The 19,831-nt window shown below is 37.0% G+C and overlaps 1 protein-coding gene across 2 annotated transcripts in view; it reads right to left on the bottom strand.

Moving 5' to 3' along the window:
* Positions 1 to 19,831, bottom strand: part of CDC73 (cell division cycle 73) — a 135,309-nt gene that overhangs the window by 26,542 nt on the left and 88,936 nt on the right. For both annotated transcript variants that reach the window (XM_047076572.1, XM_047076571.1), the window contains exons 12-13: positions 12,087 to 12,122; positions 11,704 to 11,791 (exon numbers count right to left, since the gene is read on the bottom strand). In XM_047076572.1, the coding sequence (XP_046932528.1) occupies positions 11,704 to 11,791; positions 12,087 to 12,122 (124 nt within the window). The remainder of the gene's footprint in view (positions 1 to 11,703; positions 11,792 to 12,086; positions 12,123 to 19,831) is intronic.

Here is a 19,831-nt window from a genome sequence, read left to right as displayed (position 1 = left end):
TTAATGGAAAAAAGTTCGGTGAAAATTTTCTTCAAAAGTACTAAACAAGACTGTACGGATATATTGGTATGTGTCATATTACATGGATTTTTATACAGCTATTTTAAGACACAGGCACTTATATCCAATTCTGCGCTTGGTAAAACCTGAAATTAGCAAGTTTTACAACTCATTTTGTGTCTCATTTATAATTAGTCCTAAGTTTAGAAGCAGTATGATTTTCTGTTTGGCAGTAAAGTTGCTTTTGTTTTCTTTCTTCAAGAATTATCACTGTTATTTCACCAAGAGAGAAGGCAGAGCATTCACATTCTTCCTTTGGCTACAAATTATGTTAATGACCAAAAATACTTTCCTAGTTACCACTAAAAATATTTAATAAGAATTTTCATTGTTAAACCAAATTACAAAATATTGTTATTGTAATTAATAGTGAATGTAAGACCTTGAATACTGCAAAAGAGTATTTTGTTCCAGAATAAAACCCAATTTCTTAATCAGAATGTTGGTTAAGAATCCCCATTATCCAGGGGCGCCTAGGTGGCGCAGTCGGTTAAGCGTCCGACTTCAGCCAGGTCACGATCTCGCGGTCCGTGAGTTCGAGCCCCGCGTCAGGCTCTGGGCTGATGGCTCAGAGCCTGGAGCCTATTTCCGATTCTGTGTCTCCCTCTCTCTCTGCCCCTCCCCGTTCATGCTCTGTCTCTCTCTGTCCCAAAAATAAATAAACGTTAAAAAAAAAAAAAAAAAAAAAAGAATCCCCATTATCCAAAAGTTAGAATAACTAAACTGGACATTGGGAGACCTGGTTGTATTTTCTGCTCTGCAACTACCAGAGTAGGTTTTAGGGTTATCTCTCAGCATTTTCATTGAGAATAAGAGTATATTCTGAGATTCCTTTTTAGGTCTCAAAATCTAGAAAATAGTAATTTTCAAGTATTTTTTTAGATTATAAAAAAATCACTAGAGTTACATACCTTCTCACTAATACCACATAATTTATGAGAGGAGGTAGGTAAAGGTTTTCATGGCTGATATATTATTGCTGAGGTCTAATCTGATTTTGAACTTATCTTCAAGATGCGATTTAAGTTTATAAACTGGTGTCAAAGAAAATTATACTTTTCATTATACTCTCAATAATAAGGCATTAAGATTCAGTTTTATCCCAAATGCTGGAACATACTTTATTTCTCATCAGTTGCAATAGGTGACTCCTAGTACACTAACACCACTATCATGTAAGCTCCAAAAAGGCTGAGCTCGCAGAACATTTATCTACATAGCACTTTGATTGTTAGTTACTGTTGTTCTATGAGTGTTGAATAAATAAACTCAATATAGAAGAATTAAATACACCTTATAAAATTCCAGTTCCAATAATACAGTGTTCCAGTAATTATAAAAATCCTTCCAAGAAATGTCAGATAAAATATAACAAATACCTGAAATGCATAGGTGAACTGGAAAGAAAATAGTCATGAGTCAGAAATCAACTGATGCTGCAGTGGATGAGAGTGGAAGACAGGAATACCTGCTTGAGACTTGGTTTTTACCACCCACAGAAAGGAAGGGCACAAAGAAGCTAGAACTGTAATCTTAGAAGAGGTAAATAAACAAACAACAAAAGGATGAACTTGGAGAAAAAATTCTAATCAAGTTTTCTTTTTTTTAAAGTTTATTCATTTGAGAGAGTGCAAGTGCGAGCAAGCAGGGGAGGGCCAGAAGGAGAGGAAGAGAGAGAATCCCAAGCCCCATGGGCTAGATCCCATGAACCGTGAGATCATGACCTGAGCTAAAATCAAGAGTCAAAGGCTCAGCCAACTGAGCCACCTGGGCGCCTCTCCAAGTTTTAAAGACGTGTATCCATCTTGATCTGGTTCAAGAGTAGGGGAGGAAGAAAGGAGTCCCAGATAATTTGTCAGCCAAGGGCCAACCCCTTGAATTGAGAATTTAACATAAAAAAACAACTTTAGATGTATTACATTCCTGCAGCACCCAACAAAAACAAGTTTATAAAATAATTATGTAAGGGCGTGTCTTCGATCCAGAACTTCTTCAAATAATTAATTAAGGTTAAAAAAGCTTAGTGAGCAAAAGTCCAAATTCATAACAAATGCCAAGATTTAATCGCCATGTGTATAAGATAACTGGACAATTTGACAACCTCTATTTAATAAGAAGTACCATAACAGAGTACAAAACACTAGAAAAGTATTGCTGCAGAATACATTTAACCCCCTTCTCTCCAACTAATGACCACACCACCACTCTTAGCCTCCAAAACACTATGCTGGGTTCTTCCATTTTCTTTCACTTACCCAATAAAAAACAGAATGAACTACCTTAAAACAAAACCCTAAGTACCCACGAATGTTCAATATATATTCACCCATTTTAATTATCAGCATGATGGGAAAAAATTTAATTGACAAACACCACAGGATAGTGTGATCACTGTTTCCTCAGAATAGCATTTTACTACACTCAAGCTATATGAACTCTGCAATAAATGTTTATAAATTATTCTGTCTTAACTCATGAGCCTCTATGTGGGAACAGGAAAAAACAAATTTTTCCCCTTGAAAATATTTTATTAAAATGATTTTATTTAACTTATTACGCCTAGTACTACGTAAGCAACTATGTTTTTAACTGTGTTAAAAAGGACACAAGGGGCGCCTGGGTGGCTCAGTCGGTTGGGTGGCCGACTTCGGCTCAGGTCATGATCTTGCGGTCCGTGAGTTCTAGCCCCGCGTCGGGCTCTGTGCTGACAGCTCAGAGCCTGGAGCCTGCTTCATATTCTGTGTCTCCCTCTCTCTGACCCTCCCCTGTTCATGCTCTGTCTCTGTCTCAAAAATAAATAAACGTTAAAAAAAAAAAAATTAAAAAAAAAAAGGACACAAATATCGCCTACCTGAGCAAGGAGGCTGAGAACACTTGCGCCCGCGCCCCGCCATGCAGACATACATGCACACAAGCTCACGTTCACACACACCCCTTTCAGTTTTTAATGAAAGAAGATAGTTAATTTAGGTTAACGTACACTACATAAAAGTGCAATGCCTTAGAATAAAGTCCACTAACAATTCACAAATGCAAACAGCAAAAGGCCAAGAGCACAAATAAATCATGAGAATCTGGTATATGAAATTTAAAATGAGAGGAAAACATAGTGGATATCCTCCCGTCAAAAGCAAAAGTAGACATCCAGAAATCACTAGCAACCACTCATTATCTGCCATGCTAATAATAATGTTCATAAACTTGACAGCATTCCGAAAATCACTTACCTATCGCCCATTTTAAATCTTACTAATGTATATATCATTGCAAATTATTTAAAACAATTTTAGCATCACCATTTTTCTTCTGTAAATGACAACCACTACAAGTAGCATAAAGATTAAAAAATAATAATCATGATCCTAAAAGTGGCACACCTATTCATATTAATTAACATGAAGATAAATACTTCTAGAGAAGCTAGCTAGGTAAGGGAGAGATTAACTTTGTACACATTATCATGATCTGTGTTTACTATAGCAAAGTGATACTACTGTGACTATACTCATTTTAAACAAGAAATGAGGAAGGAGGAGACTAAAAATTTCAGATACAAAATTCCAGTTACAAATAAAATGGTACACATTTCTAGCTACCAAATAAATAAATCACAGGTAATGTACAACATATCGACTATAGCTATAATACTGCATTGCATATTTGACAGTACTTAAGGGAATGGATATTTAAAGCTGTAATCACAAGAAAAACATTGGGGGGAGGGGGGTAGTTAAGGTGGCGGAGCAGCATGGAGACCCTGAGCTTGACTTATCCCTGAAATACAGCTAGATCAGCACCAAACGGTTTTGAACACCTAGGAGCTTGATCTGAGGATTAACACAACAACCTGCGTAACTTGAGCCAGAGAACTCAGCAGGTACACAGTGCGGAGAGGTGAACTGTGGAAGAGAAAAGCCATGGAGAGTAGGGAGCTGTTTTAGCGGAAAAAGGACAGAAAGAGAGAGAAAGGGGGAGAGTACGGTACATCAGGATCATGCAAGAAAAGCACTCCACCGAGAGTAGCTAGAGAGAAAGAGAGAGAAAGAGTGAAAACACTCACAGGGCACTGAACAAGAAATCTGTTCCCCAAAACCACTGACAGGAAGAAAAGAGAGGGTTTCAATACCACCAAAATTCTATAAACAGTGGAACAAAGTCTGTAGTTTCTGAGTTCAGTGCCTGGCGGTGCTCTGGTGAGGAAGTAGGGCAAATCCCCAGAAGCAAGGCAGAGGGGTCTGCGGGGTCTGCGGGCCACACGGGAAGAAGCGGTTCCTCTGCTTGGAGTGCATTTGGTAGAAGCCATATGGTCTCCCCACAGGCAAAGGTCCCAGAGGACCCTGAAGAGCAGACACGTTTGCTAGTATTGGGACAAAGACCCCAGAGTGTGGTGAAACCTAGCACCGGCTGTGTGCTGTGATTTGCCATAATCTCTGAACCTCTGACACTGTGTGATTGCACAAAGGTTTTCTGGAGCAAGCCTGCACCCAACCATTGCTCAGCAAGACCCTCCCCCAGAGAGCTGGAGCAGGTCCAAGCCACAGGGGTCTCTGAAATGTGCGGTTTTGAAACACAATCCCATTGGGGCGCCTGGGTGGCGCAGTCGGTTAAGCGTCCGACTTCAGCCAGGTCACGATCTCGCGGTCCGTGAGTTCGAGCCCCGCGTCAGGCTCTGGGCTGATGGCTCAGAGCCTGGAGCCTGTTTCTGATTCTGTGTCTCCCTCTCTCTCTGCCCCTCCCCCGTTCATGCTCTGTCTCTCTCTGTCCCAAAAATAAATAAACGTTGAAAAAAAAAAAAAAAACATTAAAAAAAAAAAAAAAAAAAAAAAAAAGAAACACAATCCCATCTGAGATAAAACTCTGGAAGGAAGTGCCACCTGGAAGGTAGACAGCTTGGACATGGAAAGGGTAGTGGACAGAGGCCTGAGACAAAGGAGGGGTGCTTGATGGCAAGTTGGTGAGAGCACAAAGTTTCTGTGCCAGAAGACTAGGGAGCTGAGTGAAGCCATTTCCACATCTCCTGTAAAGACAGATGCGTGTCACAATGATCCACCCCAGTAAGCTAAGCAATGCCAACTCGTGGAGAATGGAGCTGTTACACCAAGCCCAACCCAACTGTGCCCTCCAAGCACATCCCCTAAAAGACCAGCACAAGTCATTCCACCTGCTTAGCCTACAAACTATAGAAGGCTTCACAGTTTCAGTTCTAGGGCAAACTGGATGTAACTTTATTTGGATTTCATTCTGTTTGCTGATTCATTTACTCATTTTCTTTGCTTAAATTGTTTTCTTTTTTTTTTTTTTCTCATTCTTTCCTTTCTTCCTCTTTCTTGGCTATAGAAAGAGAAATTTTTTATTTTTTTTACTTCATTTTTAATTTTTTAAACTTTTTGTTCTATTTCATTTTCTTTAATTTTATTCTATTTTATTATATAAATTTCTTTTTAATTTTTAATTTTCTTACCATTTTTCTTTCCCCCTTTTCTCTATTCTATCAAGCTTCTTTGTACAAGCAGACCAAAACACATCTAGAATCTAGCTTCCTTTACTTGATTTTTTTTGGTTTTAATTTTTTAATTTTTCTTTTTTATTTTATTAATTTTTTTCCTTCCACCAAAATGACAAAATAAAGGAATTCACTCCAAAAGAAAGAAGGGGAAGAAATGACAGTCAGGGGCTTAATCAACACAAATATAAGCAAGACATCTAAACGAGAATTTAGAACCATGATAATGAGAATACTGAGGCTGAAAAAAGCATAGAATGGGTTTCTCTGGAGATAAAGAAATAAAATGTAGTCAGGACAAAATTAAAAATGCTGTAACCGAGATGCAAACTCGAATGGATGCCACGACAGCATCCAGTGAATCAGTGATACAGAAGATAAAATTATGGAGAACAATGAAGCAGAAAAAGAGGGAAATAAAGGGAAAAGATCACGATACAAGACTTAGAGAACTCAGTGACTTATTAAAAAAGAATGACATCTGAATCACAGGAATCCCAGAAGAAGATGAAGAGAGAGAAAAAGGGGCAGAAGGTTTATGTGAGTAATAACACTGGAAAACTTTCCTAATCTGAGGAAGGACACAGACATAAAAATCCAAGAAGCACAGAGAAATCCCATTAGATTCAACAAAAACCAAACATCACTAAGGCATATCATAGTCAAATTCACAAAATACACAGAAAAGGAAAGAATTATGAAAACAGCCAGGGGAAAAAAGTCCTTAACCTATAAGTTAAGACAGATCAGGCTGTAGCAGACCTATCCACAGAGACTTGGCAGGCCAGAAAAGAGTGGTAGGATATATTCAATGTGCTAAATCGGAAAAATATGCAACCAAGAATTCTTTATCCAGCAAGGCTGTCATTCAAAATAGAAGGAGAAATCAAGAGTTTCCCAGACAAACAAAAACTAAAGGAATTTGTGACTACTAAACCAGCCTGGCCAGAAATCATAGGGGGCTCATTGAGCGGGGAAAAGACAAAACAAAACAAAAAGACAAAAAGCAACAAAGACTAGAAAGGACCAAGAACATCACCAGAAACACCAACTCTACATGCCTGTAGGCAATACAATGAGACAAAATTCGTATCTTTCTGTACTCACTCTAAATGTCAATGGACTAAACGCTCTAACCAAAAGACATCAGGTATCAGAATGGATAAGAAAACAATACCCATCTATATGCTGTTTACAAGAAATTCATTTTAGACCTAAAGACACCTGCAGATTGAAAGTAAGGAGATGGAGAGCCATCTATCATTATAATGGTCATCAAAAGAAAGCCAGAACAGCCATATTTATATTAGATAAACTAGATTTTGAACCCAAGACTGAAACAAGAGATGAAGAGGGACACTGTATCATAATTAAGGGGTCTATCCACCAGGAAGATCTAACACTGTAAATATTTATGCCAACATGGGAGCACCCAAATATATAATTCTATGAATCACAAACATAAAGATACTCACTGATGATAATACCATAATAGTAGGGGACTTCAACACTCCACTTACAGCAGTGGAAAGATCATCTAAGCAGAAAATCAAGAAGGAAACAATGGCTTTGAAAGACACACTGGACCAGATGGACTTAACAGACATATTCAGAACATTTCATCCTAAAGCAGCAGAATACACATTCTTCTCAAATGCACATGGAACATTCTCCAGAATAGATCACATACTGGGTCACAAGTCAGCCCTCAACAAGCACAAAAAGATCAAGATCATACCTTGCATATTTTTAAACAATACTATGAAACTTGAAATCAACCACAAGAAAAAATTTGGAAAGACCATGAATACTTGGATATAAAAAACACCCTACTAAAGAATAAATGGGTTAACCAAGAAATTAAAGAGGAAATTAAAAAGTACACAGAAGCAAATGAAGATGAAAACACAACAGCCCAAGACCTCTGGGATGCAGCAAAAGCAGTTGTAAGAGGGAAGTATATAGCAATCCACACCTTCCTAAAGAAGGAAGAAAAGTCTCAAATACACAACCTAACCTTACACCTAAAAGAGCTACAAAGAGAACAGCAAATAAACCCCCAAATCAGCAGAAGCTGTTAAATAATAAAGATCAGAGCAGAAATCAATGATACTGAAATCAAAAAAACAGCAGAACAGATCAATGAAACCAGGAGCTGGTTCTTTCAAAGAATGAACAAAATTGATAACCCCCTAGCCAGACTGATCAAAAAGGGAAAAAAAGGGCCCAAATAAAATCACAAATGAAAGAGGAGAGATCACAACCACCACAGAAATACAATCATAAGAGAATATTATGAGCAATTATATGCCAACAAATTGGGCAATCTGCAAGAAATGGACAAATTCCTAGAAACATATAAACTACCAAAACTGAAACAGGAAGAAATAAAAAATTTGAACAGACCCATAACCGATAAAGAAATTGAATCTGTAATCAAAAATCTCCCAATAGACAAGATTCCAGGGCCAGATGGCTTTCCAGGGAAATTCTACCAAACATTTAAAGAAGAGTTAACATCCATTCTTTTGAAGCTGTTCCAAAAAATAGAAATGGAAGGAAAACTTCCAAACTCATTCTACAAGGTTTTGATTCCAAAACCAAAGACCCCACTAAAATGGAGAAGTACAGACCAATTTCCCTGATGAACACGGATGTAAAAATTCTCAACAAGATCCTAGCAAACCGGATCCAACAATACATTAAAAGAATTATTTGACATAATCAAGTGGGATTTATTCCTGAGATGCAAGGCTGTTGAATATCTGCAAATCAATCAATGTGATACATCACATTAATAAAGATAAGAACCACATGATTCTCTCAATAGATGCAGAAAACGCATTTGACAACATATAGCATCCTTTCTTGATAAAAACCCTCAAGAAAGGAGAGTTAGAAGGATCACACCTCAAGATCATAAAGGCCATATATGAAAGACCCACTGCTAACATCATCCTCAGTGGGAAAAAAAGAGCTATCCCTCTATAGTCAGGAAAACGACAAGGATGTCCACTCTCACTACTGTTATTCAATATAGTGTCAGAAGTCCTAGCCTCAGCAATCAGACAACACAAAGAAATAAAAGGCATCCAAATCGGCAAGAAGAAAGTCAAACTTTCATTCTTTGCAGACAATATGATACTCTATGTGGAAAAACCAAAAGACTCCACTTTAAAAACTTAAAAACTGCTAATCTCCACTAAAGAACTGATAATACATGAAATTCAGCAAAGTCGCAGGATATAAAATCAATGAACAAAGCAGCTGCATTTCTATACATCAATAATGAAGCAACAGAGAAATTAAGGAATGAATCCCATTTACAATTGCACCAAAACCCATAAAATACCTAGGAATAAACTTAACCAAAGAGGTGAACAATCTATACACTGAAAACTATAGACAGCTTATGAAAGAAATTGAAGAAGACACAAAGAGTTGGAAAAACATTACATGCTTATGGACTGGAAGAATATTGTTCAAATGTTGACAGTACCCAAAGTAATCTACATATTCAATGCAATCCCTAACAAAATAATAACATCAGCATTCTTCACAGAGCTAGAACAAACAATCCTAAAATTTGTATGGAACCAGAAAAGACCCCAAATAGCCAAAGCAATCCTGAGAAACAAAACCACATAGCTGGAGGGATCACAATTCCAGACTTCAAGCTGTATTACAAAGCTGTAATCATCAAGACAGTATAGTATTGGCACAAGAACAGACACACAGATCACTGGAACTGAATAGAGAACCCAGAAATGAACCCACAAAAGTATGGCCAACTAATCTCTGACAAAGCAGGAAAGAATATCCAGTGGAAAAAAGACATCAGCAAATGGTGCTGGGAAAACTGGACAGTGACATGCAGAAGAATGAACCTGGAGCACCTGCTTACACCATATACAAAAATAAACTAAAAATGGATGAAAGACCTAAACCTAAGACAGGGAGCCATCAAAATCCTAGAGGAGAAAACAGGCAGCAGCCTCTTTGACCTTAGCCACTTCTTACTTGACACGTCTCCAGAGGCAAGGGAAACAAAAGCAAAAATGACCTATTGAGAGCTCATCAAGATAAAAAACCTCTGCATAAAGATGGAAACAATCAGCAAAACTAAAAGGCAACTGATGGAATGGGAGAAGGTATTTGCAAATGACATATCAGATAAAGGGTTAGTATCCAAAATCTATGAAGAACTTACCAAACTCAATACCCAAAAAACAAATAATCCAGTGAAGATGTGTGTAAAAGACACGAATACTTTTCCAACAAAGACATCCAGATGGCTAACAGACACATAAAAAAATGCTCAACATCACTCATCATCAGGGAAAGAGAGATCAAAACCACAATGAGATGCCACCTCACACCTGTCAGAATGGCTAAAATGAACAATTCAGGCAACATTAGATGTTGGCAACGATGCAGAGAAACGGGAACTGTTTTGCACTGCTGGTGAGAATGCAAACTGGTGCAGCCACTCTGGAAAACAGTATGGAGTTTCTACGACCCAGCAATTACACTACTAGGTATTTATCCAAGGATACAAGAGTGCTGATCCAAAGGGGCACATGTACCCCAATGTTTACAGCCGCACTATCAACAATAGCCAACATATGGAAAGAGCCCAAATGTCCACTGACTGACGAATGGATAAAGAAGATGTGGTATATGTGCTATATACATACACAATGGAATATTACTCAGCAATCCAAAAGAATGAAATCTTGCCATTCACAACAATGTGGATGGAACTAGAGTGCATTAGGCTAAGCAAACTAAAAAAGAGAAAGACAAATATGATATGTTTTCACTCATATGTGCAATTTAAGATACAAAAGAGATGAATATAAGGGAAGGGAAGCAAAAATAATATAAAAACAGAGAGGGAGACAAACCATAAGAGACTTAGATACATAGACCAAACTGAAGGGTGCTGGTGGGGTGTTGGGTGGGAAGAAGGACTATGGGGTGAGAGGCATTAAGGAGGACACCTGCTGGGATGAGCACTGAGTGTTGTATGTAAGTGATGAATCACTAAATTGTACTCCTGAAACCATTATTACACTATATGTTAACTAACTTGGATTTAAAATTAAAAATAAATAAATAAAATTATTTTATCAAAGTTAAAAAAAACAAAAAAAATTTTGTAACTATGTACGGTGATGGATGTTAACTAGATTTCTGTGGTGATCATTTTGCAATATATACAAATATTAAATCTTTACCCTATTCACCTGGAACTAATAAAGGTCAATAATACTTTAAAAACTTTTTTTCAGAAAGCTAAGTATCTGGAAATTTTAATATAAGATATGAGCTTCATTCAACTAACTTTTCCCAAGGTCTGGGTTAAAAAACTACGTTCCCAACCTCCATCCACCTCACAAGGTATATACCTAATATATACAGAAGTTGGTATCACTTTTCCCATTCTTCAACTAGAACTTGGGAGAAGGGCAGAGGGAGAGAAACCGAATTTGTTTTAGAACTTCCTCAAGCTCTTCAGGTAAAAGTCAAAAGAAAATAATTCATATTAAAATTTACTATAATAGTACCCTTTTTATTAAGAACTTTAGCCAAAAATTTCTGTAATTTTCCCTAAAGGATCCAGAGTGAAAAGAATACACAGCAGATCTTTGAACCACATTGGTTTAAACTGCATGGGTCCACTTATCCATGGATTTTTTTTTTATATAAATACAATACAGTACTATATATGTATTTTCTCTTCCTTGTGATTCTTCTAATGAAATTTTTTCTCTAGCTTATGTTATTATAAGGATAGAGTATATAACACATATAAAATACAAAATACTTGCTATTTGACTGTTATGTTATATATTAATTATGTTATCAGTAAGGCATCCAGTCAACATTAGGCTACTAGTAGTTAAGTTTTTGCAGGAGTCAAAAGTAGTACATAAATTTTCAACTGTGCAGGGGTCGGCACCTCAAACCCCTGGATTGTTCAAGAGTCAACTGTACTTTGTTTTGAAAATAATATTTCAGACTATCTGTAAAGTCGATAGTACAGACACTGAAATTCTGTTTTCTCCAAATAAGGAATACCAAATTCTTAACTACTAATTCTCAACATTATCTCTATATCCTAACAAATTACTTACTTCAGGTCCTGTAGAAGGTCCTTTGCATTAAGCATGGTTATTAAAGAGGTGGTAGCTGCAGGAATTATGATAATGGGTGTTCGAGATCCTGTAAAGACAAAATTTTAAAGGTACCAAATATGCTGTTAATATCATTAAAAGACACAGACTTGCCCAATTAAAACTTTAAAGTTTGTAAATTTATAATCTTAGTTCCTTTGACCTAAAAAAATATTTTAAGTCAGCAGTACTATTCAAAATATTTGGTAATGAGTATGACCTGAGCACTGGCTACCAAGCACAAACATTTGGTGTAACTTCAGAGTCTCAGCTTTCATTTTGTAATCTAGCTTATTTACTTTTACTTTTTAAAATAAATTTAGAATCAATAGGCACAACCTCACCTTTCTTCTGATTTGGGGGAGGTCTTGCTTGAGAAACTGTTAAGAGGGGGAAAAAACTGAGTGTTAGAAACATCGCATTTTTATTTTCAAAATACAAATAAAATAAGTAAATAAAGTAAAAAATAAAAATACAGATATGGCCTAAAACTTATTTGTATTTACATATGACCAGTTATAAAATTTTAAAACATACTGGAATCTTCTCAAATAACCTCAATCTTCTCAAATAATTTACTTCTCTGTTTCACAAAAACATTAAAATGTCCTACCAATACTCAACATTCTGTAGTAACAATGAAAGTGGATATACTACATTGCTGGACACTGAGTATCTACATTAATGGATTTTAAAGTCTAGCAAAGGAAGCAAAAAGTTTAAATAACTGATAACCAATGTAATAAATGCAAAAACAGAATATTACAAGAACACGAAACACTGTGGGAAGGACTGGGAGGGGAAAATGTGCTTAAACATTTGGGAGGAAAAAGGTATTAATGGGAACTAAGACCTAAAATATTTCTTACATTTTTGTTACATTTGTTTTTTGTTTATTAGAAGAAAACATTATAGGCAATGAGTCATGTGAAGGCCTATATTATTTTGAACTGCCTATATTTATTAATAATTGTGAATGTGTTATAAAAACACAAATATTCATCTTCTCATTATTTGTATATGTAATAGACTTTATAATGCACAGAAACATTTGTTGGTATAATAAGAGTAGTATCAGACTGGTTCAAGATTAATATATTTTAGAATTTGAAAATGCTGTACATTCAATTTTCAGTATTTACATATATAATAAAAACATACTGACTGCTTTCTATGTGTCATGTACTGTGTTAGAAATTCCATTTTTTAAAATCATAAAAATAAATAAAAATTTAGGAGATTTAAAATTCTAACTCAACATCAGTTGTTAAAAACAGATTACCATTTTTAAAGGGATACATGCATTTTTGGAATATGTTCTATTTTAAAAGCAGTAAAATTTTACATTTTAATTTAATACTTTCTAATAGCTATTTATTGTGGTAAACTTCTATGGAGTCCAGCAGTAGGATTCTTCCAGTCACATAAAGCAGAGAAAGATATATATAAATAGAAGTCCACACACATATATATTTATTATAGTGTCCTCATCTCTTCTTGCTGAGAAAAAAAACCCTAAAACTTTCTTAAATCATTTTTAGAACTAGGATTCATAGACACACTTGATTAGCTAGATAGCATCATTTGGAATATAATACAGTCTCAGTAAATATCTGGTATTTGTTAGAGGAATAAAGCAATGACAGGATGGATAGAAAACATGGATAAACAGGAGACAAGAGTTGCTAGGAGAATGACTAAGGGGGAACAACAAAAAAGAAATCTTTGAAACAACATTGGTTTGGTAAAGAAGCTCACGATGGACTCCTGAATTTAGGAAAAAATTCACTAAAATCAAGGCTGAGAAGATGTGATGTAAGAAAAAGACAAAATATAAAAGCTCACATTTTAAAAATAAAGTCTAAAGATTTGATTAAAAAAAAGCTACAAAAAAATATAAATAGGTTCCCTAGTAAAGTAAGGACCAAGGTACAGACACTGTGACAAACTTGATTTTTTTTTTTTTTTTTGAAAGAGAGAGAGAGAGAGAAAGCACAAGCAGGAGAGGGGCAGGAGAGAGGAGTGAGCAATAATCCCAAGCAGACTCCACACTGCCAGCCACGGAGCCCGATGCAGGGCTCAAACTCACCAAAGGTGAGATCATGACCTGACTGGATGTCAGACACTTAACCGACTGAGCCACCCAGGTACCACTATGATAGACATAATTCAAAGTGAGAGGGGGAGGAAAGTGTAGAATAACACCAGTCCATATGGCAAAGTGATTAAGAGCAAGAATCTGTACTCAGATGATCTCAATTCCTATCCCCATTTTGCCACTTCCTAGGCAAATTACCCTAGCAAGTCGAATTGAGAGACTGCTCAGTCTCGGTTGTCCTCAACTATAAAACAGTAATAATAGTTTCTATATCCTGAAACTGCTGTGAGAATCTTAAAGACAACAATGCACCTTAACTCCTTAATCAGGTCTTGGCGCATGCATATTCAATATTTAGTGAACCCTGTGGCTACAGCTAAATGTTTAATGCTACCGCTCCTGGTACGACTAACACTACCACTGCACTTTAGCAAATGCCATGACTGAAAATGTACGAGCTGAGAGTAAGTAATTATTGTTATGTTTGATTTCAAATATAATTACAGTCTTCACTTAAATATTCAGAGCCTTATGTACAAGGCACTCTTATTACTATAAATAAAACAGAAATAATCCCTGCCCTCAAAGACTCTCCAGTGAAGTAGGGGAGCCAGAGCATGAACAAGCAAGCACACAAACACACATAAACAAATTTGAACATGTGATATTAAAGAGCAAAAGGAACATATCCTGACAGAAAAGTATCCTTTGGCTAGAATGCTTACAGAAAGCCTCTCAAAGGAAGTGGCATTTAAACTAAGATTTCAAGAATGAAAAGGAGCCAACTTGCAAAGAACAAGTGTCCGAATGGTCCAGACAAGAGGTAGGAATGTGAGCAAATGCCAAAGACAGGAAGAAACTGCTGTGCATAGGGAACTGCACATGTGCACACTACAGGGACAAAAGAAAGAGTGGCGGGAGATGAGGTTAAAAATACACGCAGGAACCAATTTATATAAGGCCTCTAGGTAATGTTAGGTTTGTATTCAAGTGCCACTGAAGAACTCTGTAGCTTTTAAGGCAGCATGTGACATAGTTTGATTTTCATGTCACATCTTCTGTAAAAGAAAAACAATAGATTTAGGTAAGAGATCAAAAGGGGACACGCATGAAAGCAGAAAGCTCAGTCAGGACTCGTAACAACAGTCTACAAAGGTGCTACTCAAATTAGGTGTAATGGTAAGGGGGTTTTTTTGTTTGCTTTTTTAATTTCCAATCCAAGGTCAAGTGAATAAAATGCAGTAACAATGAATTGCTAGAAAATGATCATGCACGTGGATGTTGTGACAGTATCATACTACCAATTTCTATATGTATCTTGTTGGGAACCAGAAATAGGTCATGGACTTCATGATGTACTGGTATAGAGAAATGTAATTCATGTAAACAAATGAGTTGTGGGAGAAGATAAAGAGACAAATTTGAAACACAGAAAAAGTAAATTTGACAGAAGTCAGTGACATATTAGATAAGAGCAATAAGCGAATGTGAAGAGTGAAGGATGAAGAATAACTACTGAATTTTTGGCTTAAGAAACATAGATGATGGTGGTACCACGTATTCATGAAGAAGATATCCGAGAACAGAGATTTTACACCAGTTTTAAGATGCCTATGGCATATCCAAATATTAAAGAGACAGTTTGTATAAGATACCAAAGGTAAGAAGAGATGTCTGAATTGGGAATACAAATTTGAAAATCATCGGCACATAGATTAAAACTATGGAATGAGATAGTACAATCAGCACAATCTGTTGAAATTACACGAGAGGCTAATTCTCTCTCTCAAAATCACATGTAAGAAGACAAACCAGAGCTACGGGCCACCTATCCATTTCAGGAAATCTATGAAATAAAAGTAAAAAATTAAAGCTGGAGAAGTGAAGTATGCAATGTAAATGCATTAGAAAGAGGCAGGAAGCAGGGATATGTGCAAAAGATTTAATCTAAAAAGAAAATGACAGGGGCATCTGGGTGGCTCGTTCAGTTAAGTGTCTGACTTTGGCTCAGGTCACAGTCTCATAGTTTGTGAATTTGAGGCCCACATCAGCTCTCTGCTGTCAGCTCAGAGCCCGCTTCAGATCCTCTCTTCCCCTCTCTCTCCACCCCTCACCCATTTATGCTCTTTCGCTCTCTCAAAGTCAAAGTCGCTCTCTCAAAAATAAATAAGCATTAAAAAAAGATCGTTAAAAAGAAAATGACAGTCAGGTACAGAACTATGGCTCATCAAAGGCTTCTCCTCTCTAATCCACTGAAAAACATGTACTTTTTGTTAGTTATGTTCTCTAAAGAAATGTTTAGAAGTTGGGAATAACTTTAGACACTTTTGAATATTAAATTTACCCAGGGACTTGCCTGGCACAATTAGTGCCCAATAAATACATGGTGAAAGAATAATAAAAAGGAAACAATAATCAACAATGGAATTTTATACTTGAGCTACCACACTGGAGAGGGAAAAAATAAATGATTCGAATTCTACCTACAAGTAACAGTTATTATAACTGCATAATTGCTGTCTGTAGCCTACTACACTGTCAGATATATTTTGAGCATTCTTATTTTTTCAATTTTAAAAAGATAATATAATGAACATGTCATATATGACACAATATCCCTTCAAAATTGGGTAGCATCAGAGCACCTGGGTGGCTCAGTTGGTTAAACATCTGACTCTCAATTTTGGCTAGGTCATGATCTCAGAGCTCCTAACCTCAAGCCCCAAGTCAGGTTCTGCGCTGACAGTGTGGAACCTGCTTGGGATTCTCTCTCTCCCTCCCTCTCTGCTCCTCCCCTACTCGTGCTTTCTCTCTCTCTCTCTTTCTGTCTCTCTCTCTCTCAAAACAAACTTAAAAAAATCTTTAGTAAAAAAAATTAGGCAGCATTCCATAAGCAAACACAATAAACATTTCTACAGAAGAAAAATTCACTAATCTAGACAAACACGACAAACTGCTTAGCATCCACTCAAACCAGGTTTTATTGATGCTAAAAACTTATAAAAATTTTTTTCTTTTATTTTTATTTACTTTATTTTTTGAGAGAGAGGACAGGGAAGAGCATAAGGAGAGGGAGAGAATATATATATATTTTTTTTTTTTTGAGAGAGAGAGAGAGTGAGAGAGTGCGCGTGCATGCAGTGGAGAGGGGTAGAGGGAAAGAGAGATAATCTCAAGCAGGCTCCACACTCAGCGAGGAGCCCAACGCGGTGCTCAATCCCACAACCCTGGGACAATGACTCCATACCAAACCAAAAGTTGGACACTCAAGTGACTAAGCTACAGAGAGAGAGAGACAGACAGACAGACAGTCTTAAGCAGGCTCCATTCCCAGCATGGAGCCCGCCCAGTGTGGAGCCCAACATGGGGCTCAGTCTAACAACTGTGTGATCATGACCTGAGCCAAAATCAAGAGTCTGATGCTTAACTGACTAACCCAACCAGGTGCCCCAATTTTTGCTTTTAAAATGGTGTACAGGCGGGTGCCTGGGTAGCTCAGTCTGTTAAATTTCGGACACTTTGATTTCGGCTGAGGTCATGATCTCACCATTTATGAGTTTGAGCCCCACATCAGGCTCTGCATTGACAGCACAGAGCCTGCTTGGGATTTTCTCTCTCTCTCCCTCTCCCTCTCTGCCCTTCCCCTGTTTACTCATACACACTCTCTCTCTCTCTCTCTCTCTCTCTCTCTCTCTCTCTCTCTCTCTCTGCCCCTTCCTCACTCACGCGTACTCTCTCAAAATAAATAAATAAATTTAAAATTTTTTCAAATATAGAGGCGCCTGGGTAGCTTAGTCGGTTGGGCGGCTGACTTCAGCTCAGGTCATGGTCTCATGGTTTGAGGATTCATGCCCCATGTCAGGCTCTGTGCTGACAGCTCAGAGCCTGGAGCCTGCTTCGGATTCTGTGTCCCCCTATCTCTCTGACCCTCCCCCACTAGCACTCTGTCTCTCTCTCTCTCTCAAAAAATAAATAAACATTAACAAAATAAATAAATTTAAAAAAATAAACTTTTCAAAAATAAAATAAAATAAATAAAAATAAAATGGTGTGTAGGGACTGAGAACCTATGGGAGTCAAGCAGTAAGAGAAGACCTCACATGGATGAGCAGCAGAATATCTGTTATGAGACATTAGTTCACATTAATTTCAATCAGTTTAATTGCCAGTGCACCTCGGTAGAACAACTGAAAAAGAATGTTAGAATATTAAGAGTTGAAAAGACTCAGAGCTCCTTTATTTACATATGATCTTCCCCAAGGTCACAAAACTGGCTGGTAGAATCCAGCTCCCTTAACTTCATTTTATCACATGATATATTTGAACACCCTGATTTAGGTATTAGTGCCTCTCCCTACCCCTTTCCTTTGTCTGCCAAATGATTTTGAGACAATGATTTAGAGAAATGAGAGACAATTTTACATTACACAACACAAAACTGGGTTAAAATCCTCACTTAGGTGGTGGTATTTACTCTCTTAAACTCTTTCTGAATTTCTAAGGCAATCTTCTTTAGAATGACCAACTATAACCTCCCATCCCTCCTTTCCAAAGAAAAACAATTCTGTATCAATCATTCAACTACCTCTACAATATCTTTCTACTTCAGATGTTATATTTTTTGGGCCCAACTCAGTTCCTTCACTTTCTTCCTTCCTAAAGAGAGATCCTTCTTAGCTTTTCCTGGTTTCTGGCACTGAGTACATGGAAGGCATTCGACTAATATTTATTGAATTTAATTGCTCTTCCTTATACTCTTTAAATTTTTTGTTTAATGTTTATTCATTTTTGAGAGAGAGAAAGAGTGCAAGCAGGAAAGGGGCAGAGAGGGAGACGCAGAATCCGAAGCAGGCTCCAGGCTCCGAGCTGTCAACACATAGACTGATGCAGGGCTCAAACCCATCAACCGCTAGATCATGACCTGAGCCAAAGTCAGACACTTAACTGACTGAGCCACCCAGTTACCCCGCTTCCTTATACTCTTATAATGGCTTTTGGTAAGGTTCTCTACTTACTATTAGTTTTTTATTGTTTATTTATTTTTGAGAGAGAGAAAGAGCAGACACACATGAGCAGGGGAGGGGCAGAGAAAGAGGGAGACCCAGAATCCAAAGCAGGCTCCAGGCTCAGAGCTGTCAGCACACAGCCCAACGTGGGGCTTGAACCCATGAACTGTAAGATCATGACCTGAGCCAATGTCTGATGCTTAACCAACTGAGCCACCCAGGCACCTCTATGGTCCTCTCGATTTAAAAACAGTCTGACAGTCCTGTCATCTAAAATAAATTTATCCAATGTTCTCCAAATTCAACATGTGACTAATGGAACATTCTTCTTCCCTACTCCTTCTCAAAAACAGGAATGAGAAAGATTTCAAACAAACTCACTGTCATTAAAAAAAAAAAAAAAAAAAAGCAAATATTAGTCGTGTCAAGATCCAAATGTACAGATCCAGGACACAGTGAGACAGCCTACAAAATTATTCCAACATGAGCCACATATAATCTTCACACCATACTTCTAAAGTGTTTCCAGAAATATTTAGTATATATAACCTACATAATTTTAGGGTTAGCTTGTAAATGTACTATGAATAAAAACACATCCAAATCCACACTACTGATACTGCCAAATTTAAAAGGAACATCGCCTAAATTCTTGCCTGTGCCTTTCTGATCCTTTTAATTTTTTTCACAGCATTTTCAACAGCACTAATGAAGTAAAAAAAAGACATGTGGTATAGCCTAACACTGTAATTACGCTAAATATAAAAATAAAGCACACACCAAAGTCAAGCCCAAAGCACCTAAAATGGATATAATGTTGGTATCTACATGCATTTATAAACATCAATCTTTTCAGGAACCAGGAAGAGGGAAGAAAAATATTTCTAACATAACTTCAATAATGCCTTTGTTTACCTTACAAAACCTGGTTACAGAAACTTATATGATCAATAACACAGACATCTGATAGTCCAAGAATCAAAGC

The sequence above is a fragment of the Lynx rufus genome, unplaced genomic scaffold (genome assembly GCF_022079265.1).
Source record: "Lynx rufus isolate CCGP_SWC_20201006 ecotype Redwood Valley unplaced genomic scaffold, mLynRuf1.p SCAF_15, whole genome shotgun sequence".
NCBI classification, from domain to species: Eukaryota; Metazoa; Chordata; class Mammalia; order Carnivora; family Felidae; genus Lynx; species Lynx rufus.
Note: the sequence above shows the minus strand (reverse complement) of the source record. Positions and strands in the feature narration are given on the sequence as shown.